Genomic DNA, 27,913 nt, shown 5'->3' with positions numbered 1-27,913 from the left:
CACCCCAGGTAGACTGTGAACTCTGAGACATACAGGGACCCGGATCCTTCACATTTGACTTTTCCAACTTTAATGTATACATTAAGTATATTTTTCTCAAGGTGCTCAGTGCCTGTTCTGGTCATAGGTAGAAAGCAACGCCCATGAAGTAATCAGCATGATTCCTTGCATCTCATAAACACAATATATTTTGTTGTGTCATTGTAAAACATTTCTGCAAACCTTTTTCAAGTAGGAAAGATATCACCTTTTATGCAATTTTTAAAAATTGTCCTTGCTCTTAAGGAAGCTACCAAATGCAGCTTTCAAAATTTTCAACATTTAATTCCTGTGATATGCGGTACTGTGTTAGGCCCTGTGGGAGATTCTAAGGATCAGGAAGCATGTCTTCTGTCTTTTAGGAGCTTATGATACTGGCGCATGTACAATAATTAGCAAACAGCTCCAGTATTTAATTAGGTATTAAATTGTGCTTTGCAATCTATAAGTACTGTGGAAAATGAGTAGAGGAAGATGAGCCAGGCCCAATTGCCGAGGAGTGCCCTACATGTTTTCCCACTGGTGTTTGCCTTTTCCATTGCTGAGAATTTATCTAAAATATAATATCTTCACAGCATTTAACATAATCTTTTTCTGAAATCATAAGGCCAAACACTTTATAGTAGTACATTAAGCATAGCGTACCTTTATTATTTTAAGGCTTTTAAGTAAAACAGCCCAAATGTAGATATTTGAGTCCCTGTACTCAAGTGTCTAGCCCACGAATAACAAGAACACAGAGATTATTTTTTCTTTATAGAGCAGCCAAAGACTGCCTAGCATGGTACCCTTGTGGCAGGAAATTCAATATGTGTCTGTTGACTAAGTGAATAAATGTACTCCTTTCTTACTTGGGTCTAATATCTCACGTTAGGTTCAGTAAAATCAGGGAAGCAGCCTCAGTTCTTGTATCGTCCAATAGCTTTACATAGAAGCCTGTTTCATAACCTGCGGAGTCTCAACATTGAGCGGTTCTCCCTACTTATAGAGGATGTGCTACACCGAAGGATAAGGGGAAATTTTTTTTAAACAAAAGACTGTTCTGAGTGCCTTTCTCGTTGGTACTGCCTATAAAGCTAGAATTTGGGAAACAAACAAAACCATAGTCCGATCATAACTTTGACACCACTCCTGACACACGCTACCTCCGGAGGTCGAAGGCAACATAACGTATTTGTAAGATTCCTGGGATTTTTATCTCAAGCAAAGCAAATGTCTTGTATAATATGACCTCTAGCATATCAACGTTCCTCACTGCTGGAATTCTGAAACTTAATGCTCTGCTTGTCCCCTCTATTGACAGATGATAGATGGGCATGACAGCAAAAAAGTCAATGTTCAGTTTCTCCGCTCGAACATTGGGATCGTTTCCCAGGAACCAGTGCTGTTTGCCTGTAGCATCATGGACAATATCAAGTATGGGGACAACACCAAAGAAATCCCCATGGAAAAAATCATAGAAGCGGCAAAGCAGGCGCAGCTGCATGACTTCATCATGTCACTCCCAGAGGTGAGGATGCCGTCAGAGTCTTTCCCTGCAGGAGACGGGGATGAATAGAGGTAGAATGGCCAGAAAGTGCTATGACTGGCTCAAGGAGAGGGTCAAAGGCAACACAGGTCATTTCCTGGTGCCCTGGGATTGTTTCTGTCTTTTAAGCAAAATAAATGTCCTTCATCAATGTACTCTTTAGTGTTGCAAAGAATTCTATTATCCAGTGCAAAAGATGCCATGAAACTTACTGAGATTTGGAGCAGGTCTAGGTTTGAACTCAAACTCTGCCACTTACTAGCTGTGTAACTTTGGGACAATTATCTTTTCTGAGACTCAGTCATCAGTGAAATGCACACAATAACATTAAAATGAAAGAATGCACATAGTAGCCCGACAAAGAAAGCTGCTGCTGTTATTCTGGTCACATCATGACTGCATTACTTGACAGCACATGCTGCACGTGGTGGGGTGAGTTGCATCTGCCTTCGTGCTTCTCGCTTTTCCAGAGCCAAGTTTGGACTTAGTACAATATTGACTCTGCATTTTTCCATCCACCAAGAGCCTCTTAGTGGTTGATCACAAAGAAATTAACACATGGAAATGAAATTTTAAGAATGAAACTTTTAACTTTTTCCCCTTCTTTTAAATACCACTGGGCAATTACTTTTCTTTGTAAGTGATTATGTTTATAAATTTTGATCTCTTGTGGTGGGCTTTTTCCTTTGTTCTTTTTCACAAAGCCTCCTAAGTCTCAGCCTCATTCTAGTCTGGGTGGCGTAATCCACAAGCATGTGGAAATTACTGGTTGCTGTATCCCGAATGAAAAGCAGAGCTCGTGTGTCCCTGAGAGATTCATTTATTTCATGAATCTTTGTGGAGCACATCCTCATTTTGTGGGAGACAGTGGCTTGGAGGCGGTTTATGGCCTCTTTTTCATATGGATTTACCCGTCGGACCCTTCACTGAGCACTGTTTCTCCACGAGGACAAAACAGGCTGTCAGGAGTCTCCCTTGGCTGGTTAGCATTTGTCAGGAGGCAAGGGAAATGGGAAGGAAACACACTTGTGGAAGGTAGGGAGAGTAGCGGTCAAGGGCAAAGTCCCAGAAACAAGACACACCTGGATTTAGAGTTCACCTTCACTGCTTTGTACTTGTCTTTGCACAATGTTCTTACTTGTCTGAGCCTAAGTTTTATAAACTGTAAAGTAGGGAGAAAATTATTTCTATGAATGTTAAATGATCATCTGCCTGGAAGAGTTAACACAATACCCAATGCACGGTAAATATTCCGTGAATGTTCACTATTTTTACATAGCCATCCCAGGCATCTAGCTAGGGATTTTCCTCCATAACTTAACCTGAAACAACAAATACATGAACTAGTTATTAATATCTGCATTTTCCAGACAAGTTTGCTCCTCAAAGAAATTTATTTATTTATTTATTTATTTATTTATTTATTTATTTATTTTTTAAAGATTTTATTTATTTATTTGACAGAGGTAGAGACAGCCAACGAGAGACGGAACACAAGCAGGGGGAGTGGGAGAGGAAGAAGCAGGCTCCCAGCAGAGGACCCTGATGTGGGGCTCGATCCCGTAACGCCAGGATCACGCCCTGAGCCGAAGGCAGACGCTTAACCGCTGTGCCACCCAGGCGCCCCCCTCAAAGAAATTTAAATAATGTGTCCATCCTCAGAGCCAGTAAGCAGCAGAGTGGAGATTCACACATAGGCTTGTGATCCAGAATAATGCCTCCTCAATAAGAGGATGGACCAGAAGATCTCTCAAAGGGCCCTTGCGTTGGTAGGATCATTCCACCTTGGAAAGATCTTCCAGAGAAGAGTTTGAAAATCAGAGAGATCTCATGGACAGGGAGAAAAAAAAAAAAAAAACCTAAAATAAATGCAGAGAAGGGGATATAAAATCCCCTAGTTTCCCAACAAACCCCATGTTTTTCTTATATTCCTAAATGGATTTGACATCCTTTAGAGAAGGTCTCATTTATTATTGCTGATTTTAAAAAACAAAAAAACTGTTTAAATCCACAGTCAGGTCATTGATGTGGGCTCCATCCAGCATAGGAGCAATGATTGTTTCTGGGTCTCAAACTTACCATACTTTTTCCAGAAATATGAAACTAATGTTGGGTCCCAAGGGTCTCAACTATCTCGAGGAGAGAAACAACGTATTGCTATTGCTCGGGCCATTGTACGAGATCCTAAAATCTTGTTACTGGATGAAGCTACTTCTGCCTTAGACACAGAAAGTGAAAAGGTATGTATTGATTTTCTAAAGTCTTAGATCATTATAAATGAGTCTTTTGCTGTAATATATGCCTTTATAAAATGGCACTATTTTCAATTTTCTGATTCATTGACAGTACAAATGGCACTACTTGGTGGAACAAAAAGACAGTAATCTAGAGGAAGTGAGGCAAAATGGGCTTGTTTCAAACAAAAAATGTATTTTGACTTTAAAATAAGAATTGTTTTTAAGACTGTCTAGGCTAGGTGACACTTTTTCAAGGGTAAGTAATTAGCTTTCTTAAGTGCAATTAAGTAGTCTAGGTCATCTGTTAGGCATTTCATATTTTATAATTTCAAAGTTACATGGCAGGGCAGGTAGACAGCATGCAGCACAAAGTAAGAGATGGTATCTAATGTGCAGCTTGTGTGAAAGGAAATGCAATTGGGCAAAACAAAATTATGAAATTTACCATTTATAATTAACTCCTTAAAAATCAGGATTCATTTTGGAGAGAACTTAATGTCCTCAATGAAGAACAGTATCGGTAATGACCACTTAACTGCTACCTTACACGGTTTCCTTGGTTTCATTTTTGCCAACTAGACCATCAAGTATTGTAAAATTACACAGTGACCTCTAGTTTGCTTCATTCTTGCTTCACTGAAATTTCTCAGCCTGTAGAACGCAATTGAAATCATTGATGCATTACAGTCAGCAAATACGTATGTCATTCTTTCTCTCCTGTCAAATCTTTGGGTTTAACCCCTGAGTATTGCAATGTTAAGCAGAATTCTTGCGATGTTGGGCCAGGGAACAAACACATGTCCTTGCATCAGCTTTCCACCTTCTCTTTGCAGACGGTGCAGCTCGCCCTGGACAAAGCCAGAGAGGGTCGGACCTGCATTGTCATCGCTCATCGCTTGTCTACCATCCAAAACTCAGATATCATTGCTGTCATGTCACAGGGGAGAGTGACTGAAAAGGGGACCCATGAAGAACTGATGGCCCAGAAAGGAGCCTACTACAAACTCGTCACCACAGGAGCCCCCATCAGTTGACCAGACTCAAGAACGTCATGTACAGATGCACCAATTACAGGAGAGTCATGTTTGGTTTTTTTTTTTCTTTAAGGAGAAATGATATCTTACTTTTACAGTTATTGTCATACATTGGGATCCAAGCTAATTTATAATGACCTTCAATAATATCTTAGTTTTAAAAATCTGTATATAGAAAATGAAAGAAACTAGGATTAGTGTGAATGAAAATCCAATGTCAAGCAGGTGCTCAGCCATTACCCAGTGACTTTCTCCATGCAGAAGCCAGTCCCAATTACTACATGGGAATTAACGAGAAGTCATGGAGTAAATGAGACTTTAATTCCTCAAGGGCAGAGGACTATCCTTCGCATTTTTGAAACTTCAGTGTACACAGAGCCCAGTGCACTTACAATAGGCACTCACTGAGTGTTTATCAAGCTGGACCAAGGTCCTATGTGAAAAGAACAGGGGGACTGACAACCAACTATTTCTTCACTAAGGTTTTCCTGCAAGTGAAAGCAGATTCACTCATCTCTAAGGATGAAGATAGGAAAAGGAGAGCTTTGATACTCTGGACACTCTCAGGCTGGGAAAGGCAGAAAGGGGCAAGTATTTGCAGGGACTTACCCGTTAGGAGTGTGGATTTATAGATTCAGGGTGCAGTAGGTGGGTGGTGAAGTCAACATTTACTGCGCTAGAATCTGCCAATGTGGCTTTTGTGTATAACACTGTATGAAGCTACAACAAGGTAAAATGCACTATTTCATTTCATAAATAGACTTTGGAGAGACAAAGGACAGCAACCTGGGATAAAGACTCTACCCCAGGCCTTTAATCCTTGTCACCACCCTCCACATTTTTTGCCTGTATGGAAACAGAAGGACACACCCCTCCTGCAGCAGGATGGCTGCCCTTCTCTAATTCTAGCAAAAGATTTGGGGGTGGATGGGAAAGCTGACTGAGAAGCTTGCACTTAGAGACACAAGTCACATTTGAAGGGGTGGCTAAAGGCAAGGGGATTGAATATAAAGCTATATAGGAACAGAAAAAACATTCCAGCTCCCTCCTCCTCTGGCAGGAGATTTTAGGAGTAGCCTCTGGGGAAACTGGCTAATCCAAGAAAAGAGACTATCAAGGGCAGAGATCCTCCAAAGGAGATCCTCCAAAGAAACTCCCCAACCAGATTACTCTACTGTGAAGCCCAGCTGCCAACAACATGTACCCATCGGCTTTTCAGTGTCTCACTCTTCCACAGGAATAGATTGTGAAGAATCACCAGGCATTGAGGAAATATTTTAACACGAAAAGCAAAATGACAACAATAGAATGCCCAGAACAAGGACATTAGAGGTAACAGAGCCAATGCGAAGATTTGGAAAACATTCAAAGAATGCCAATAAATTTACATAATGAGATGAGAAGATATTCCCGTCTATTTAAATAAAAACAAGAGCTCATAAAAATGAGCATACAAAAAAAGAAAATACAAAAAAGAGCTCTTGACAAAAGAAGTGAAATTCAGTAGCAGTTCCTATCAAGTTGTCCGCCATCAAGGTGTCTTCCTACTCTATCTCTTTCCCAAATACGCTCTATGTATACATTTTTTTCTTCCCACCACCAACAAGTGAAATTCTGCCCACAAATTAAGGCTGAGCTGTTGTATATTGAGATATATTATTTATGTGTTTGTCCCATGTTTCCTGGTAAATAACCATAAAGGTGGTTTAGCAAGGTAACCAGTTAGGTCAGAAGAACTGATGGTTGCCAAGTCAGGGAGGGAGAGGGTAGAGTACAGCACTCTAGTTAAGTCATGAAAAATGGCAGGGACAAGTACATTGCAGAATAAAGATGCCTGCAGGAAGGAATTAAATTTTGTAGTATGCATGTGCTCATTCTGTAATATTGAAGAAAGAAGACCAAAATCCATTTGTGTAAGTGTAAATTTCAAAGAAGAACATAAGCTCTGTGCTGGGAGGCTGCCAGTTTCCCGGAATGGAATGTGTGTGGTGTGAAAAATGAATAAGAGTCACTTTTCAAATAAGGTACTTGAAAGTTATTGACGAGCAGGAAAAGGTTGACAACAGAGGGTTTGAAATAATGTGGGAGAACAATTGTTTTTTGAGGCTCAGTGACAAGGCAGAGGATTATAACCTTAAAAACATAGAAATAAATAAAGTTGCAAATTTATTTTACAACACCAGGGAGCGCCAATGTTTCCATATCTATCCCACATCCTACATTATTAGCAAAGATTTGGTCTCTGCAATTTTACATTATTAAGGTTTCTCAGATAATGGGGGTATTTGCTTTCTCTGTTCTATCTGACACTTATCTCAAATCTTTCTGTAATTTCTAATGTTTTCAGAATGGGTTCATGCTATGATCAAACTCATCCCATAACCCCAAATAATAGACGTTTACAGGAGAAAAAAAAATAGAAGGATTGGAAGATAAAGTTGGGGAAACTTCCCTGATGATAGGACAAAAATATAGAGCCAAAAAGTAGAAAAAAAAGAAAAAGAAAAATTTTAGAGGAAAAACCCAGGAGGTATAATAATTAGCTAATTGCAGTTCCAGAAAGAAAGATTAGAGGGGAGTAAATTATTAAATGGTCCAAAGATATTTCCTATAACTGGAGAATATAAACTTTCAATTTGAAAGGGTTCCACAAGTGTCGAATATAATAAATAAGCAAAGATCCTCTGTGGGCACACTATTATACAATTTTAGAAAACTGGGGAAAGAAGATACTAAAATTTTCCAGAAGAGGGCAGAACATGGTACATATAATAAAGAATCAAAGTGACATAGGATCTTTTGACAATAACACTAAAAGTCAGAAGATGTAAAAATTTGCTTTCAAAATTCTGAGAGAAAATTATTTCCATCCTAGAATTCCATATCCAGAAAACTCTTCTCAAGAATGAGAGAAGTCCAAAGAAACTCTCAATCATGTAAGGTTTCAAAACTTTCCCTCCTCATACATGTTTTCTCAGGAAGCCACAGGAGGGTTTCCCTAAAATAAAAGTAAATGAAGAAAGAAGAAGATATGGGACCTAGGAAACGGGTGATCTAACTCAAGAATGAGGTGATGGGGGTGCCTGGGTGGCTCAGTCAGTTAAGCATTGGCCTTTGGCTCAGGTCATGTTCTCAGGGTCCTGGGATTAATCCCCATCAGGCTCCCTGCCCATTGGGGAGTCTGCTTCTCCCTCTGCCTCTGCCCCTCGCTCTCTCTCTTAAATAAATAAAATCTTAAAAAAAAAAAAAAAAAGAACGAGGTGATGGGAATCTCCAGGTTGATTAGGAGGGGAAATCCCAGGATAACTGGTCTGCTGGAGACACAGTGAGCAGCCAGGCCCGACAGAAACAAGGAAATGAGGTCCCACGAGGGATGTGTCTAGGAAAACACGTCATGCTGCTAGACTATCGTGACATTCCCCCTGGCAGAGTTTGCCAGTGAATTAGCAATGTGTATACAGAAAGACAGAGGGAGAGAGAGAGAGAAAGAGAGTGAAGGTTATTAGCTATTAACTCTGGAGTAAAAGAAAACATACATGAAAGGAAATATATTTATATTACACTACGTGACCCACCCAAGAATGTTATTTACAAAGCCGTATTTTGGTAGCTTTTATTTCCAGCCATTCATCCTCTAAGTGGCCAGAACTCCCTGCTATATGTCTTTGGTCCTTGAGCACAGGGACTGTGTCCAGATCCTAATATCCCCAGTACTTTACTTACTTGGTATACAGTGATAACCAAATACATCTTGGTTGAATAATCATTTTAAATTTGTACAAGTAGTCAGTAATTTGTCAGCCCCAAGACAACTAGCCCATTAAGTTAGAGCAGTGTCTTCCAATAAAAATATGAGTCACTAATGCGAACTACATCTGTAATTTTAAATTTTCTAGTCACATTAAAGAAAAAAGAAATAGGTAAAATGAATGTTAATAATATATTTCTTTTACCCCAATATATACAAAACATTATTATTATATGTAACCAATATAAAAATTATTAAGAAGATAGTTTCTTTCATCATATTAAATATTCAGAATCGGATGTGTATTTATACTTACAGCCAGCCTAGCTCTGACTAGCCACTTGTCACGTTCCTGCTAGCTACATGTGACTAGAAGCTACTATATTGGAAAGACAGGGTTAGAGTATCCAGTTTCATGAATTTCCTGGTCTGGGCCTCCATTGCTCCTACAGGATTTGCGTCTTAAAGAAACATGAGCCCAGCTTCTTACACCATACCTGGGAACTTGGTAAAACTTGTTTAGGTTAAAGATCATGACTCGTTTGGACTAACAAGCATCATGGTAGGACCTGGCAGAATCAAACATTCTGATGTGAGAGTTACAAACAGAATCATATTGGCCCTTATCAGAGTGATGGCAATTCTTTACATCATTTATTTTACTTGATTTACCTGTTTGAGCCGACAAAGAGGAAAAACTAAGATTGTTTACGTATCACAGTATAACTGCAAAACTGCCATTTGATCTAATCCCCTTGAGTTCTCTTCCCAAGACAAGTTTTCTTCCAATTAATTTTGAAGAACCATTTATGATGTTTTTCTATGAACATTTCTTACAAATTCTTGGAGCAGCATGTTTCCCATCTTCTTTAGAGGAGAGATCCTGAGTCATCGGATACACCTCGAAATTGCATGAAAGCAGATGACCACAAACCAGATATGCTATTATCTGAGCAAAAAGTAGAATTGACCTCGAGATGATTTTGTCTAGAAACTCTTTTTCACAGTTACTTTGCGTGTACTCTCCATAGGCTCTTAGGAAATTACTTCGATGAAAGGATGTTTTGAATTTAGTAATGCATTCATGCGTGCAGTCTTTGGCAATTATACACTCATTTAAAAATGTATACCCCGGGATATCTTGATATTGTGTCCTGAAAGAGGAAAACACACAGGATCATAATCAGGTATAGTTTGCCACATATTTATTCATGAATTAAACGTGAATTTCCTATCCTAAGAAAATAGCAGACATTCCCATCAAGTTGGTTTAGGATCCCACCTCATATTTCCAACTAAGGGTTGGATTTATTAATATCTCTTATGCATGCAGAATCTTTCTATAATCAGGTCACGTAAGTCTGTTAGTGGAGATAAAGAAGATTGCAAATTTGGTTGCTGTTTCCAAACATATCTTGAGATAAATTTACATATGCGTGTCTATCATTATAAAATAAGCATTTAGTCCATTTGTAGGTGTTCTAAATTTCCAGATCAAGTGAATAATCTCACCTGCCTATAAGAGATGGGAGGTGAAAATAACTTAAATAAACTTTAAAACCCAATTCCAATTTCTTTCACACCGTGTTCAATTAAATGCCCAATTAATTTAAATGGATAGACTGTAAATAAAGCAGTGCACATGATTATCATCTAATTAGCACTGGCCAGCATTATAATGTGCTCATTAGTGAGTTGTCTGGTATCCTAAGTTTCATAATGAGTAATCAGGGTACACGTGATTGGCATGTAGCTGGCTGGATGCAACTACTCAACCCAATAAATCAGCGTGAAGACAGAATGTGCAGGAGAAAAAGGAAGAGGAACACACAGCTGGTGAATTGGCAGTTCCCTCCTTTGTATGATTCAGGTACAGCTCCTACTCTCGGATACAAAAGGGTACATTCGAGAACAACAGAATGGCTGGAGACAGAAAGGGAACTGTTCACCCACGGTGACCCAGAACAAGTGCCTATAATTATTATCAATGATTACAAGAAAGAAAGAAACGACTCTGAATTTATTTGTCGAGAGTACGTATTTCTAATACACCAAGTATGGAATCAAACTAAGAGATGGGCGATGTTTTAATAATAAAATTTCTTGGAAGATAAAAATTCGGTTATTTAAATCTACCCTGTGGTAACATTCACAAAACATTTTATCATTTAGAAAGTCTTTTGCCCTCATAGTTTTTGTATGTTATTGGGAAACCAGTTAGCAGGCTGCAGGTAAGGACTGCAGCCGGAAGTTGCGTCTACTATTAAATACGTGAAAAGTCATTTGGCTTGTATCGTAGGCTGGCTTGCTTGACCCCCAATTCTACAGCCCTTTGCCTTGCTTGCCTCTGTTACAGAGGTTGGAAAGCAAAGCCTTTACCTTTCTGGACTCCCTTGAGGCTAGGGGAGGCCAGATGATACTGTTATGCTTACTGAAATAGAGGCTCAAGTGTCTTTGGAGGCTGTTCCTTCTGGAATAAAGCCTGGGTTGAAGAAAGGCTGTTTCCCTTCCTCATTTTTTCTCTCCTGGAGGCACAGCAGGCATGCTGTGGTCATTTGGTCAGAAGCCACACACCATGGCGGGCAGAGCAAGAAGACAGACTGAGCCTGATTCCTGGACATCCTTGAACAGCTGCTCCAGACTACCTGCCTCCAGCCATCCCACTGCCCGGGAGGAAGACACCTCTCATTTGTTTCAGCCGCTGAAGTATTTTGTGCCGTTGTAGAAGTTGCCGTTAATTATGGATGAAGACAATCTTAATAGATGATTACAGTTTTGTTGATAAAAATACTGAAATGTAAGTGGAAGTAATGCCATGTTGAAGTACTCATGTGTGCTTAAATAACCTTAAAATATGACCTTGATATCTAAAGGTATTTCAAACATATCAGTTGAAAGAAAGAACTAATCACAGTCTTTTTTCAAATGTCACTGCTATGAAAAGGAGATATCACTGGATGGAATCTTTGCAGCTCATTCTAGTGGTTTTCCAGGAACATTCCAGATACCCTGCTTTCGTATGCTTCTAGTGAAGCAGGCTTTTACTTGGAGACTTGGTGTTTTGTGGTCATGCTTTCTTGTCTTCTCACATAGGAAACTGCTGTTAGTCTGGGAATGATCTAGATTCTACTGGCACAATATAGACCAGAGTTGAAAAGAAAATGATTCACAAAGAGGATGAATTTGAAACAGGGTGGGTTGGAAGAGATGGGAAATAATGTTGCCATCTAATCTGTAGCTGGATATAGTCTCAACTCAATTCTTCTAAGCCCACAGGCCTATGCTGAACTCATCCTTGCATCTCTACCACAGAAAGTACTTGTCAGGTAGACACCCACGGAGACTCAAGAGAAAATATAAGCACGGACAGGAGGGGTCCTGTTTGAGCTTGAGAAGATCTTAGAAGCTATTTGGAATGAGATCTCTAACTTTCATTTAGCACAGTGGTCCTCAAAAATCTTAGCACCATATAATTTGGTGTTAGAATTGTGTCACATTCAAGAAGCACATTTCAATAGCCATAAAGAGGTAAAAAGTAAATTTTGTCTTTACATCTTTGGGAGATCCATAACTAGTCCACAACAAGCCTACTAGCTTCTAGTCACTTTCTCCACACAGCACAGTTGGTTAAGCACCTCCAATCTCTCTGCCACAAAGCAAACCTCCCTTCTCCTTCCCTTCTCCTCACTCAGCCTGTTACTATGTATATCTGCTTAATATCTCTCCCTTCGAGAAAAGTGTCCTCATTAGGATGTTGAGGAAGGGGAAATGGAGCTGGTAATTTAGTTATAGGGTCTCTTTTGTAAGATAGGTGAGTGGGAAGTCTGAATATTCTCATGTTAATTTTGCCCAGTAACATCAGTTAAATTATTCCATAGCTATAAAAATCAGATTCTAGTTGGAATAGAATGTTTTAAGGATTGAAATGTATTACATAAATCTAAAATTGTTTATTAGAGTGGCAAATCAAAAATGGAGTAATTTTTAGAATTTACAGCCTTTTTCATTGCATATAAGTAAAATTTAACATGCTCCGGCTCTTCTTCCAGTTTCATTGAACGAGACCCGCAGGGTTGCAGAATGTCAGAGCTGGGATGCATGAACCTTCCATTCTAAGTCCACTTTAAGTCCCTCACTTGAGAAATTACTCAGCTGAGGCCTCCAATATTAACTGGCGTCCCAGCATCACAGTGGTTAGATGCAGAAACCCACTAGACTAGACTAGACTAGACTAGAATGCCGGTCCAATGACCTCAGTCCAGGGAGCTTGCTGCCGAACTCCTCAAAGTCTTTCATAAGTCTCTCTGTCTTAGAATTTGCTAGCACCTACCCCGCTGTGTTCTGATACCCTTTGGGATCCACATAAGGATGTGTGACACTGCCTCTTGATTGGCCAGCGCGAGCAGAGCATCAGTATTTCAATGCTAAGAGGATAAGATGCACGAAGTCAGACAGGAATACCTCCTTTCCCTTGTTAAGTCAATGCAATCTCCGTATAGAAAGCTAGCAATACCTCTACCATGTCTTTCATTCAAAAAATTGTAAAAAGGCAGAGTTTGAAACGATTCTGTAGAAAAAGAAATCTCAAGGACCAGATGCTTTTAACGTGGAATTATTGGGCCTGAGGGCAAGCATGGTGTCTAGGAAAGGCAGTGATATGTAAATGCAATGGCCACCGTTCGAAAACCCCCCATTAATGGCAGAATGTGTGAACAACGATGACAATCTGGCCACTGCTGTTCACAAGACACACAGTGAATCCAGGGAGAGGTCAGTTCTTTGAACAGAAGTTAGAGTGCGATTGGCCCAACTGATGTGCACGGGCAGGTGACAGCTAGCGAGCGAGGGAAGAAGCTCTTCATCTTAATGGCTTCTGGCTCTCTTTTCCAGGCGCACATACGGCCTGCTGTTCCTGCAGAGCATGCAGATTGTCCCAGGGAAATGGTTTCTGCTCTCACCTGAGCCAGCCCTGGAAACGGGCCCGAGGTGCTGCCTGAGCGCACGCTCCTCTTGGTGGGTCCTGATCTGTGCCCCAAATCCCACCCGGCAGGACCACAGCTGCCACCCTTCGCTCATTACCTTTCCCTGTCCTGGCAGCTCCTTCAGAATGTCGTGCTCTTTGGGGAAGTATCATGGTTTCTGAGCTGAAGACAGAGTCCTTTCCAGTATCACATGGCAGAATGTTAGAAGAAAAGAAAAAATTCTAAGAAATTTAAAAATTCAAAACAGAAAATAATTAATCGGTTTTACACTAACCTTTATAACCTCAATCTTCAAATTTTCTCCCTCCTTGAGAGCAATCACTTCTGTGCTGCCAAAAGAAATGAGATGTAATTCCTCCCAAGTCATTACTGTGATCTCCATCAAAGACTAGCAAAGACAGTAATTAGCACTCCCCGCCAAACCAGCCTCAAATTTGACGGAGACCGCACTTGTCCTTTGAACAGCTAAAGTGAAGCACTTCTAATTCCTAGAATTTTCCCATAAGACACTGTCATTTGGCAGAAGTTTCTGGAGTTGTTGCTTCTTGTAGACCTCTCCTGCTGCTAACAATTCTTTTCAAGAAAAAAAAGAAGCCTTTTTTTTTTTTTTAACTCACAAGTGGCACCACATTACTTTCAGTGCGAAATCACCATCAGGAAGCATTAAACTTAAGGCAGGAGGAAAAGTTAAAAGCGCCACCTTGGTTTCTTGGCAGCGCTAAGGTTCACGTATTCATCCAGAAATTGTACCATTTCCAGAGGGGCAAGGACAGTCACTCAATGCCGGCAAGATCCACAGGTGCAACTGGACCCTAGGGATCCTTTTTAGACCAGTTTCTGAATATACACAGAAGCTCCAGTATGCAGCACACAGGTGCGGTAGACCCAGACAAGCAGGACAACTTGGTCAGAAAGTCATCCAAACTTCCAGAACGTGGTCGTGAATATTGGGTAAAACTCTACCCAACATTGTGGCCCTTCGAGGGTTCTAGGACACAGTGCAGAGAGAGGGAACCTCGACCCCAGATCTGAGGCAACAGAGAGCTAAGAGTCCAGGGAGACTAGGGCAGGACAGAGGGAGAGAGAAGGATGCTGGCACACAGAGCACCTTAGATCTCCTGGGGGCCCCCCGGAGATGCAGCGGAGTCTACCGTTGGCTCTCTAGAGGCGCACTCCAGCCTTCCAGCCCCAGAAATGTCTAGTGCCGGTTACCACACAAGGTGATTTTTGTTTATATGTTCACAGTGGGATTTTCCTGGCACCATACATGTCTTAGACCTTGTTAACAGTAACTATTATTATTTTCATCTGGAAAATAACCCCCATGCGTTAATTAAAGATTTCTGGGCTGGGAGGAACATACGTTGTCCATGTTATATGAGCAAATCACTGATGCTTCACTTTCTTCATGTACAATGAAGGAGTTAATACTATTCATGTTGTCTCACACAGGGTCATGGACAGGTGACAATATAAAAAAACACTTTTTTTTTTCAGGGAAAATCACTGTGTGACTGGATCCATGCTGTCCAGTTCAGTAGCCACTAGACACACATGACTATTTGGATTCAAATTTATTTAAAGTAAATAAAATTTTAAAATGCAGTTCCTCAATTGCATCGGCTGCATTTCAAGAGCTCCAGAGCCACATGTGGCCAGTGGCTACCATACTAGACAGCACAAATACAGAACATTTCCATCACTGTAAAAAGTTTGTTGAAGAGTGCTAGAATATACAGTTTTATAATACTTAAGAGATGAGGCACATTTTAAAACCAAGTCTTTGACTTTCTCTTATGTCAAGGTTTTTTGTATATGTATTTATTTGATCTTGAATTTATTCACAGATTGTAAATAAATATAAAGCATTCAGAAATATAACTTTCAAGGGCATCTTATAATGTATGTTTTAAAATCTCCCTTCTGTTATACTGAAATAGGTCTAGAGAAGGAACCAATTTAACCTTCTAAGGCAGATGTCCAATCAATAGGTTGTCAGAGGAAAGGGATTCAACACTCGTCTTGAGAGCTAGTTTCGGCAATAATAAATTACCTTGCTTTTCTTTTCAATTGTATGTTTGATTGGACAGTTTCTCAAGTCACTTGTCTCATCTTCTCATCCTGAAAGCTCATGATATTGACATTTTTCTCCTGAATGTGTAGATGTGTAGACATTTTGAATGTATGGATATATTAACAGTGAGTCAGATGAGCTCAATTCTACTTACGTTTGGCAAATAAATAGAAGCAGAAGAGTCTTTTCCATCGTTATTAAAGGGAGGCATTTTCTCCAAGGCTGTGAGAAGCTGTTCCTCTTGCTGCCTAAGCAGTTTCCATTGCAAAAGCAATTTGCCAACATATGGATCCCTCCAGGAGGCTTCAACTAGAGTAAAAAGGGAAATCTCATCACATGGGGACTTTCAGGCTTTATGGCAGATAGGGGTGGAATTGTTGGGGATTAATTATAGAAAACGAACCCACATCTCATCTTATTCCCTTTCTGAGGATCACATGTCACCCAACAGAGAGCGCTCACTATGGGTGGCTAAGAGAGCTTCTCTCTGGGAACCGAGGAGGAGTCAGCATTGGAGAAGAATCCCGGCTCTTAATGCCCTAGTTTTCTCATGCTTGGTGACAGCAGTCTGAGTCTGTGTTGAGATGGAGGATTCCTCCAAACTGACATTACTAATCTCAAATAAAGCTTCGACAAAGGGATCCCAGACAGGAATGAGCTCTCTGACAAGTGCAGAAGAGTATGAGATGAGACAAATGCATTGTAAAGTGTTAAAGGATTGAAGTGAACTTCTGAGGACGACACTGGGGCAGGGGAGCTGAACCAATGACTAAGGATCACCACCTTAAGAACATTCTTTTCTCCTTTCCCCCAAACATCCCATCAACATGAGACAAATTTCATTCTTAAGATAATCTTTCATCATCCCTCGGCTTCTTGCTTAGGAATCACCTGACCATTGAAACCAAGTTCAATTACCTTTGAAGACAAAGCTGTTACGTGCGTTTTATAAAAGCAACAGCATATACTCTATAAATACATTTAGAAAGGAAATAATAATTACTTTGATTTTTAGAGGTTTTGTTATCCTCAGCTAATATTTTGCCAAATAGTATTTGCTTCAACTGTTATGTTTTCATAAGTATTTATGGATAATTTAATATATCATCTTCTAAAATAATTCAATGTCTTGATGTTTTTGGGAAGAGTCACATAAAACATTGTGGTGGACCACAGGTAAGTAGGATGTGTAGCAAAATCTGACTCAAAATGTACTTGATTGAAATGACATAATTATCAACTTAAAGTCCAGAATTATCAGATTCAATGAGGGAAAGAAGAAAAGAAAAACTCTTGTTGAGAAATTCTTAGTATAATATTAATATTCTTTCAATAATAATTTCTTAAAATAAAGCTATAGATTTTCATCACAGCTTAGTATACATAGAGATTAACCCAATTAATGTTTTTCTTGGGTTGGAGCATGACCTTGAGGAAAGCACTTGATGTCCTTGGCTTTGAGAGACTGGTAAATAATGTTCTAAGCAGAGCATCTTCAGCAGCATTTATTGAAATATTGGAAAGCACTACTGTAAAACAGAGACCAGGAGTTAAACAGAAGTTCAAGTCCAGACAGTAACCTGACCTGTTTCCCCTGGATATATAGCCATATCTAGAGCCATTGCTGGCCCCATTAACACCCCTCACGGTGTAAGTCAAACAGGAAGTGGGATTTTAATGACATTTCTGGAAAAACAACTAATTTACATGGCAATCATCACAGAAGCATTCACTCTTAACAGATTTTTACCTCTTAAAAATGAAGAAACAAAACAGTGTAATGGAAATACATGTGAAAAAACTTGGGTTCTAATTCCCGTTCTGACAATGGTGTGACAACAGAGAGTGCTTTCACAGCTGAATGAAACTCCCTCTCCTTATCTGAGAACTGAGGGGGTGGATTTGACTGGGGATCCCACTAAAATGCCCACAGGAGCCATAAGTGGCCTGACCTTCCTATGATGAAGGTAACTGATACTGAGGCTCCCGCTGGGACTATGAGAAAATGGATAATGCTGCTTCTTACTGGGGACAATCGGTCAGCAATGGTAGATTGTTTCCAGGTGGGAATGCAGGCCCTGTGGTGCCATATTGTCAGATTTGTCAAGAAAATACAGAAATTCAGATTTTTACGTCAAATTTTCCGGTTTAAAATGGGGATGGGAAGGGGGTGGAGACCACGGGGAAGGCCAGACTAAGCATAGATACGGTGGGATGGGGCTTGTGGCTGCCATTTTGTGACCTCTGCTTGGAAGCCTCCTGTCTGCCCCTGCTCTGTGGTTCTGCTGGAGGATGGGGAGGCGTGTCATGCTGGGACCACAGAGCATTAAGCCCCTGCAAAACTCTAATTAATCTTCTTTTCGCTTGGTTTCATTAACATATGAATACAGTAGGGAATCAGAGCAACCACAGTCAGTGGAATGGATGCACTTTTACAGAAAGACAGGATGTAAAATAAATGTTCTGCATGAGTGGGGATCTTGATGAAATGGTAGAGCTGCAGTGTGATCAACGAGGTCACTGCACAGAGCAGCCGGAAGCTCAGCTTGTAGCCATTTTCCCCTCGGCAGCTCCTAAGGAACATCTCTGAGTTGATTGCAAAGCCCAAGCCAAAGAGCACCCCAAGATTCCTCACGAGTCCGGCAAAAGGCGTGGTGTCAATGTGGATCCAGTCAGGGTTGGCACACCATTTCTTGGCTATGGGCACAGACCACAGCAGGTCAATGTCAAGCAGTCTGAGGAGCAGGTAAAAGCCGAGTGCAAACAGAAAGAGGAAGAGGTTGGTCTTCAGATACGTGCTCAAGCTCGCTGTCTGGATGCCTGGAGTGTGTTCAAAGGCCTCTGCCACAAGCATGCCTGGGAATTAGAAAAAGACACTGAAGATGACCACGTGCCCTTGAGTACCTCAGGAATCATTCCTCTCAGTATTAAAGAATTTACCACCTTGTTCATGATAAAAGGCTTTAGACATCTAGGTTCTATTCATTTTCCAAAGCCCTTTCCCTAGGCAATAGCTAAAATACTTGCCCCATGCTCTTTTCACCATCCATGTTAGCGCAAGTGAATCGTTCAGGAGTCCGTGGCCCTGGGTGGCAAACACTTTATAGGCAGAGCACTGACGTAGCTGCTTGCATTAATATTTCAATTGCCATAGCCAATGAACTAGAGAGCCTCTGAAAGGTCTGTGGGGCTGAATGGTGGAAACTCAGTCACGGTGAACGCCGCTTCAGCAATATAGAGCAGCTGCTCAGTGAAGTCCATGGTCATGTAATAATCACTTCAGGTGTGTCAAAGAGGGTGGCATGGTGTGCAGCCAGGAGGGTCGTTAGGAAGTCCCCAAACCAAGACACAAGCCCCCTGTCTGGGCTGATAGCTTGGGAGTTGGACATGGCCCTAGTCACACTTCAGAGAAGCCCCATCTCACTGAGAGGTTATGTATTTATGCCATCGCATGAGACCGTGCCATTGTGTACACGGAGGATCTGAGAGGTGTGTGAACTGCTTGCGCTCCGAGGGCAGCGTTTAGTAGCAGAGGCTTGACAGAGTCACCTGAGACTGGGGTACTGACTACCAGGAGAATCCGACGACATAAAACAAATGACACGAAAGGTTTCCAATGACACAACTCAAGGTAAGTGATCATATTTACCACCAAATACTCCAAGAATAACTTGATGAGGAAAATGTGTTGCTATGAATACTCTGGAGATGCAGACACTGATTTGAATCAACCAAAAAAGACTCCAAAGAAATGACCAGGTCAGTCTACGATGGAAGAATAGATATAAACGTAAAAAGCAAAGAAATTGTATCACTCATAAAATTAAGGGGGTGGACACTGGATGATCTTTCTCAGAGGAATCCATCTAACTGTGACATAACATTATGATTCTAGAGTCCTTTTTTTTCCAAAATGTTTTCATGTGCTCCATAGGATTTGAAAAGGTTTAACAGAGGTTTCTACATTTAGCAATTCATTAAGCTTAGCCAGAGCAATATCCTGAGATTTTAATAAGTGCTATAAAAGGGGAAGCCAATTTGGCATCCTGATAATTATTTTAATGGAATATGGGCAATTCAAATTTGAAGGAGTTACTAATATCCAGAATAACCTAGCATGGACCATATACGCTTTTACTCTCTGTTGTACGTGTTTCCTCTTTTCTGTCACAACATTTTTTTTGTCTGAAGAAAACTCACTGGAGAGGTAGCTACCACTCTGATGAAAATCACACAAGTATTTCATCAAGGGCAAATTTTCATTGGGTTCAATTTCACAGGTGCTCAAGAGTCCTGATTCTTTGTTTTTTGACATATAGAAAATAAGAGACAAGGGAATTGACTTAGACATTATATTATATTAGACTTTGGATTAGAAGCAGCAATTTGCAAAGAGCTTACAAAAATATTAAAGTCCAAGCTCATCATTTTAATAAAGAATTAGAGATATTCAGGTATAGGAATCCTTGGGGTTCTGCTGCTGAATATTTGTTCCTGATAATCCGACCAAACTGGTTATGGAAAAACGAAGAAATAGAAAGAAATGAGACTTTCCAAGAGGAAGTAAGCAGAAGTTATCCATGTGGAAGAAGAATAAACAGGGATTTGGTAATATTAAGATAAGGAGTAGACACTCAATAAATATCGATGGACAAAGGAAATGTTGCCATTATAAAAACTTAAAGGGAATTATAGAATTAAAAAAAAGAAACAAATGTTTCTCAGGGTCTGGAAACTTGAGGAAGAGAAGAACTACAGAGAAAGGTGAGACTTATTTAGATTCTCTTTTGGAAACGTGTTCATGGATTGAAAATGTTAATTTCTTTAAATTATAACTTTTGACTTCTTGTTCTGGGTTAGATAACGAACTTAGTAGGTGTACAGGTTGTGGTCTCATTAGAATAATCTTTGAAAATATCCAAATTTCTTTGGTGGTTGGTTTCTTGTATTGTCCAACACTACTCCAGAAAGTAGGATGTATGATGGATCTTGGAATTTTTTTTTGTATTTTAGAAGAATTTTTATGTAGTGGTATTTGTTATAGTATTTTTAAGCAATTAATTGACAAATTGTATCTCAGTAGCCTAATAATATATGATTAAAGTGGTGCTCAGAATTGTTTTAATGATAGGTAAGTATTTCAGGAGAAAAGAGAAGGAAACATCCCAATTCCTGTAAGAATTATGAATAATCTTATATTAAAGTTTCAGGTCTCTCTGAACACTATGGTTCTACTAACATTAAGTCTACCAACATTCAAATTTAAGTTTGCCTATAGAATGTTTTTAATTAAAAAGTTTGCATAGTCTTTAAAGCTATAATATATGTTATTGATGTCAAAAACATTGGCTATTCAAAGAAGGAAACGTAATTTTTCTAAACTGATAAAATCAAGGGGAATGATGATTCCCAAACTTCTCGTTAATCTTAAAACAAGGGAATATGTAAGCAAAAATACTTCCTTATATAATTTTACATGACTTACATATGAGCTACCAAAGTGATTACTGTATTATGGAAACCTAAAGGCACTTCCAGTGAGTCATGAATCAATTAAACATTTCCAATCTTATAATGTGGCAGTAGCTCTGAGCTAATGAGAGCATTATCTTAAAGCAAAATATTAACTTTCTATTCATTTTGCTATTTTGGCTATGATCGAATAGAATAAGCACATTTCAACAACTACAAATATACCAAAGTAAATTTTGAAAAGGCATTCTGTATTCACATTCCAGTGGTACAGAAACTGGAGCAAAGCTGACCTGTGCAGATAAATGGTCAACGACTTATCCATCCGACTGACAGTGTGGCTCAGGGCAGCTGTTACCATGACATACCAGACACACGATGAGCCCATTGCATGGCCCGATGGACTTCCTGCAACAACAAAGTGCTGATCCATTTGAAAGGTGGTTAATAGAGTATCCGTATCAGAAATAGACGGTAGAATATTAGCTATGAAAGTTACAAATAGCTCAGAAAAAAAACCCACAGGCTACATGTCATGTTTAGAAATAGGTAGAAATAAAATAAATCGAGTCAAATGGAGCCTCAAAACACTATTTCAAGAAAAATTTTTTCAGATATTTTCAAGTTCATCAAATGCCAGAAATCAAACTGTCCAAGGCTAATTAAGAGCTTAGGCTGTTGCACCAAAATCCACCACAGCCCTCCATGACTTTCATGCCTAATTGTTTTTAATTGATGAGAAAATTAAAGTACTTGCATTGGATCCTGAATCAGTTTATTTTCCTTGGGCTGAAAAGTCAAACATCCGAAGGATATCATTACTATGTTCTGCTTGACCAACTGACTTACAAGGGACTGCCATGTACTAGCGGCTACGTCTGGGCCTACCTGGTGGCTGGCCGCTGCAATAGGTGTCTTTGTCATTAAATGGACGAGGGAAGCTGTAAAGGGCATCAATCCTGACACAAGCCTGGCAGCCTTTCTACTTCCAGAATGTCTTTCCCATGCTGCTTGATTTTTAAAAAAAACCATTTACTTCCATGTTCCTCATGAGTTTTTACCAAGTGGAGATTTATTCAGATTAAACACCAGTCTGTTTTTGAAAAACACTACATTAAAGAAAGACGATCTATTTTTGATAGATCTAGTTCTTTCAAAGCTATATCTTACACAGGATTTTTCAGAGCCTATTATATGCTTACGTGAGTTGTAAATCTTTAGGGAGTGAATGTAGAATACGATCTCTCTCTCTCTCTTTTTTTCCTCCAGAAAATGTCTTAGAAGGTAGAACATGCTGGGAAGTGCTGGGATAAACCAAAGTAGCATTTCAATTGTCTCGAATGTTATCCTTCCATCCATCCATCCATCCATTCCACATTGGTTTCACAGAGATAAAATACACATCATCCCTGTCCTGATGGGACAGCTTATTGGGGAAGCCATGCATATGTAAAGAATTAATTATAGTACAGTGTGATAAATAATACAATAGATGGATGTATACTTTTATGGGAGCAAGAAAGAAATATATTCAGAGAACTCATTAAGACCTTACACATTCACTATATTCAGTGTTAGTTTCAGGATGTCAAATGGCAAGAATTTTATGCTATGTAACAAACTGTGGTAAGGTACAATATCACATTACATGTAATTTTCATATATATATATTTATATTTAAAAACCTTTTCATAATCTTAAACTCAACTTTCATAGTAAAGATTTTATACAGAATCTTACTTATAAAAGAAAGTGGCCCAAGAAGTCTACTTATATGTTATATATACAAGAGAAAAGAAGAAGCTTGAAAGAAAAAATTCTAAGATTAGAAATAATCTCTACTTGTAATACTGAAACCAGGAAGTCCTTACCTCATTCATGAGATCCTCAGATCCATAATAACTTTGAAAGTTGCTCAGCAACAGATAAATCAGCATTTCTAGGATTTTAATACAGTTCTTTGGGAATTCCTTCTAGCTAACTCTTTTTTGTTTGTTTTAGAATCAAACCATTGCATTCTTCCCAGAAATAAATGCAAAATATAAAATCATTTGGAAAGTAGTCTCCCAATTTACCCTTTTACAAATAACAAAACGATTATTCATAAAACTTCTTTCCTTTTCATTAGCAATTTTTATGCTTATGAACTTTTAACATCCTCACCTATGACATTTTCTTTAATACCCTATATAATATCGTATAGTAATGAGGTAATAACCATACATAATGACTCTCTGTTGGAATATCTTTAGTAACTTGAAGCTGCTGTATTTGCTTACCTGGACCTGTTTCACATGTAGTGGGGAACTGTTCAAGGCATGGACTTGAGTGATTTGGGTAAATCTGAGTTTCTTGGACCCACCAGTAAGGCCGATGACCAAACAATATCCTGTATTTAAAGAAACATAAACATGCATACAAATTTAAATACACAACTATTGCTTAACTGAAGACTAGCTATCTCGCCTATAAAAATGATTCAAGCAGAGGGTTGATGGGGAAAGATCATGATTAAGAGACTATGGGTTCTGGTCTGTCTCTTATTATAGAGGATGACACAGTCATTTGGAGTTTTTGGCATCCTACTTTCCAATAAAAAGAGATTTTTTTCCTTGTAGGGAAACTTCTGTGGGTGTTTTGGATTCTTAGACTGGAAATGTCCAAGTGGTCCCTGGAATTATCAATCCACTCATTATGGTGCTGCTCATTTAACGAATTTATTTAATCACAGCATATGTGTTACAGGGTTTGGAACTTACTTATAAGTCAGATTAAGCATACATTTCTATGCTTTCCGTACGTTCTATTTATGAATAGGTGTTTCAAGTTAACCGACATGTTTGAAAGATTTTCCAAGTAAAACTACACACATCCGAAATGTGATCATTAAGCCAATGCTACAAATTTAAGAATAAGCTTTACGAAAAATAAAACAAAAGGCTTACCATTTAAAAATAAGATTGAACCAATCCCCAATGACTGCTACCCATATCATCTTGGTTCCAATTGTCTGATTAAGTGGAAACCAAAGTGGAAAATAAATAGAAAAGATATTCCGGGGATCGCCAACATTGGACATAAAATTTAGAAAATTGTAGTAGGCTCGATAGTCCTTCTGCAAATGCTGAATAGCGAGCACTCCATTCCTATGAAGGAAATCCATCTCGAAAGAGAAGCAATTCTAAACATAGAGCAATTGGAGATGAAATGTTCTGAGTCCCACTGTTTTTATACGGTACCCTCATGGCGGGTGCGGCCATTACCGCAACATGTGACGCTGACCATCTGTGAGAGGGCACGTCAGCCCTCCTCCGCCGAAAGCTCATCTGTTCATGATTTTAATTGGTGCCAAAGAGGTGAAGGACATGCTGATCTGTAGCTAGTCGAGGGGAAATTTGGGTAGAGACGAAATGAATTTCTTATGCAACCTCCCGTTTGTGTGCACATTTGGATCGTGTTTGCTTGAAATTTTTTGCACAGTTCATTTCCTTCAAGGGCAGAGACATTGGCAATTTCTATGCTTGGCTAGAAGACTACGCAAATAATTACTGCATGTCAAATAGCCCTTAAAGCCATGCATTTTAATTTAAAATAGACTGTGGCTCTTTGACTATTTTATTGGGTCTTTGAGAAAAATGGATGAGTAAACATCTGGGCATGAAAAATTTATGTGATATGACAGGTTATTTTCTGAATGCAGACTTTTAAATCAAAATATTTTGATATTTCTTTATTAGCAGAGGGAATATGACATATATGCAACAGAGAAGGAAATACATGAAATATATGAAATCTGCAAGGAAACCTATTTTTTTGACTCTAAGGCAAGAACGAAGACACGGAGGTAACTTGGGTAATAGAACTGTGTTAAGAATGAGTCACATTTTTATGGACGAGAGAGTACAATTGGGAACACTGGGGAATCACTCATGTGACAGGAAGATAAAAATCAACTTTAAAGGGCTTTTCACCGATCAGGAAAATGGTTCGTTGAAAACAGAGCATTCAGCAGTAATATGAGGAAAGCACCCAAACGTACATGTAGATAGGAATAAACAGAAGGGCAGCTCAGAGAGGGGTCCAAGTCTGCAGTGAGGTGTTGAGTTAAGAGGACAAAGTCTGCAAGGTTCGACAGTCTCTGCAAAGCAATAAAGTCCCAGCTGGTGGCAAAGTCCCAGCTGGTGGCAGAGGGGGAAGGTAGGTCAAGTGTTTGCTCTCTTACCATTCAGATCCTTATCTTCTCTCATCATGGCCTCCTCACCAAGGGACTTCTTCACAGCCTCCGAAAGGCACCTTGGATTTCTCTTGGAGTCCTGTCCTATCATTTAACAGCGCCATCATCATGGGAATCCAGCGTCTATAGGCACCTTCCCAGCCTCTGTTACCGCCCCTGGAGCAAATGCTTTGACTGCCCATTAAAATCTTTTTGGATGTTTTTTAAAAATGCCGTATCTTTGTCCTACCCCAGACAAATTAAGTTTCTGGTGATGGGCCCCAAGCATGGCTAATTTAAAAAATACTTCCCAAGTGATTCCAATGTGCAGCTGGGGTTGAGAATCATTATTATAAAGAAATATATACATCATTTGTTCTCCTTTCAGCCTTAAGCCCAAAGTCAACCTAAACGAAGCTTCAATGGCATTGAATATGTAAATTATTGTGTATAACTGGATTTTCTTCTTCAATTCAATTTTTACACTGACTGATGTATCTTCTCAAGACTTCAGAGAATCTAGAATGAAAGAACCCTAATCTGGTGAGAAATTTTAAAGCTGTTAACAGTTGTATACAACCTTGTTATTGTGGTCTGGAAGATGTGAAGCAATGGTGACAACTGAAATTTGTGCCTCGTAAAACAGAGCATGCTCATTGCAACATCCCTCACCGAGTTTTCCGTGGTGCTTCTCTGGAAGGAGGTTAAAATGCAGCCTGGTTTCTGTGGATGAGAACTCTGGTTTGACAGTCAAAGTGGGATGGCAAGTGGCACCAGGTCATTTTTCAGAAAGTGACTTTATTTTTATTTTATTTTATTTTATTTTATTTTATTTCATTTCATTTCATTTCATTTCATTTCATTTCATTTCATTTCATTTTATTTATATGAGAGAGAGAGGGCAAGTGAACACCAGCAGGGGGAGGAGGGACAGAAGCAGAGGAGAGGAAGAAGCGGATTCCCTGCTGAGTGAGAAGCCTGACATAGGTCTCAACCCCAGGACCCTGGGATCATGACCTGAGCCGAAGGCAAACGCTTAACTTACTGAGCCACCCAGGCGTCCCCAGAAAGTGACTTTAAATGGCTACCAGGAAATGAATATTAATCTCTTTCCACAGTGAGAGACTTATCGGTCTCTTTTATCATTCTTATCATTTCAGTAAGAGGAGAACCAGCAAGAAGTCAGCGAACACTGGCTCTCCCCACCAGCAGAGAGTTTTGCTCTTTCCGTGGGAGGCCCAGAATCACACCCTCGGTTCTCCCAATAGTGTGCTAATCTGATCTGAACGATGTATGTGTTGGGATAAAATCAAATGTGCTGAAAACTCTGTTGTACTGTAGAAGCCTTGCAGTCATGCTCTTCCAATTATTTGCCTTCCAAAATTTTCTCTCAAAAAAAAAAAAAAAAAAACCTCTCTCTTATTATCCAATTTTAACGTCACAATAGTTCAGTAAGCCTCGTTTTAGTGATGGAAAAATGTGTAAGCATCCAGGCCCAGGTCATTTCTTTAGCGTAGGAGCTCTGTTTGGAGACTAAATTTTATTTCCAGACCAATGCTTCTTCTTAGTGTAGGTTGTGTCTAGGTTGTTCAAAGCCGACATGGGTGAGATTGTAAACAGTGGCAAAATGAATAAAAGCTAATGCTATGACCAGCTTATTTCAAGTGTTTTCTACTACCCAGACCCCCAATTCACCTGTATCATCATTCTAACTATGAAGCTTTGCTGTGCAGTCCTGAGAGAAAATTGGTTGACACAGAAACACATCTGGACAGCTGCCAGAGCGCTAGGAGAACTTCATAGATACAGTCACCACTTGAACTTCTCTTGGATGGCTTTTCCCGTCATTGGACAGCAGGGACACTGCTGTTATGGGAATTCATGGCTACTGTTACCTGTCCAGTCTCTTGACTTCTTCTCTGAAGGACATATCAAGTAGCACTCAGATGGACACCTCAGAGCTTAAAACTGACTCTCATTCCCATCCTTTGCCGATAGCCTTGCAACCCAGCAGAATTCTTCTTCTCTGGGGACAGACAAGTATGCAAATAATGAAAGCCACTCAAATGAGAACAGACAGAGGCTATTTATTCTGCGTTTGCTATAGCAAGAGTCAGCTACCATCACTCTCATTTGACAAAGGTTCAGAAGCAGACAGGGAGTAGAAAAGCTTTGCTGTAGAGTGGAAATAAGGGAAGGCCTCAGGTGTGCTCTGATTAGAGGTCACTGGCACAGGCAAGCTGGAGATGTGTCAACTAGAAGCCGCACATCTCATGTAATTGGTTCGGGGAGCATATTTAGTTTTCTCTGGTTGGTCCTGAGTAGGAAGCTGGGGCAAAAAATAGGGCAGGGGCGCCTGGGTGGTATAGTCGTTAAGCGTCTGCCTTCGGCTCAGGGCATGATCCCGGCATTCTGGGATCGAGCCCCGCAGCAGGCTCCTCTGCTATGAGCCTGCTTCTTCCTCTCCCACTCCCCCTGCTTGTGTTCCCTCTCTCGCTGGCTGTCTCTATCTCTGTCAAATAAATAAATAAAATCTTTAAAAAAAAAATAGGGAAGCCAACCATCATTGGCCAAATCCTGACCACT

The 27,913-nt window shown here is 39.7% G+C and overlaps 2 protein-coding genes across 5 annotated transcripts in view; one reads left to right on the top strand and one right to left on the bottom strand.

Annotated features, from left to right (window-relative positions):
• The window catches only part of ABCB11 (ATP binding cassette subfamily B member 11), a 78,296-nt gene extending 71,276 nt beyond the window's left edge, over positions 1–7,020 (top strand). For all 3 annotated transcript variants that reach the window (XM_044381499.3, XM_044381500.3, XM_057318406.1), the window contains 3 exons: positions 1,343–1,549; positions 3,661–3,807; positions 4,638–7,020. In XM_044381499.3, the coding sequence (XP_044237434.3) occupies positions 1,343–1,549; positions 3,661–3,807; positions 4,638–4,838 (555 nt within the window). In that variant the 3' untranslated portion in view covers positions 4,839–7,020. The remainder of the gene's footprint in view (positions 1–1,342; positions 1,550–3,660; positions 3,808–4,637) is intronic.
• Positions 7,021–17,132: 10,112 nt separating this feature from the next.
• Positions 17,133–24,277, bottom strand: G6PC2 (glucose-6-phosphatase catalytic subunit 2). Of its 2 annotated transcripts, XM_026490640.3 has the most exons (5): positions 24,060–24,277; positions 23,394–23,503; positions 21,408–21,522; positions 19,292–19,407; positions 17,133–18,498 (listed from the first exon to the last, which is right to left on the bottom strand). In XM_026490640.3, exons 1-5 carry the CDS (start codon positions 24,275–24,277, stop codon positions 17,987–17,989), a joined length of 1,071 nt encoding a protein of 356 aa, XP_026346425.1. In that variant the 3' UTR covers positions 17,133–17,986. The 2 variants fall into 2 exon arrangements, with proteins under 2 accessions (XP_026346425.1, XP_026346429.1); XM_026490644.2 differs by lacking the exon at positions 19,292–19,407 and having other exon boundaries at positions 18,374–18,498.
• Between the last annotated feature and the right edge of the window lie 3,636 nt (positions 24,278–27,913).

This window comes from Ursus arctos, unplaced genomic scaffold, assembly GCF_023065955.2.
Source record: "Ursus arctos isolate Adak ecotype North America unplaced genomic scaffold, UrsArc2.0 scaffold_1, whole genome shotgun sequence".
Classification (NCBI taxonomy): Eukaryota; Metazoa; Chordata; class Mammalia; order Carnivora; family Ursidae; genus Ursus; species Ursus arctos.
This window is presented reverse-complemented; position numbering and strand designations above follow the sequence as displayed.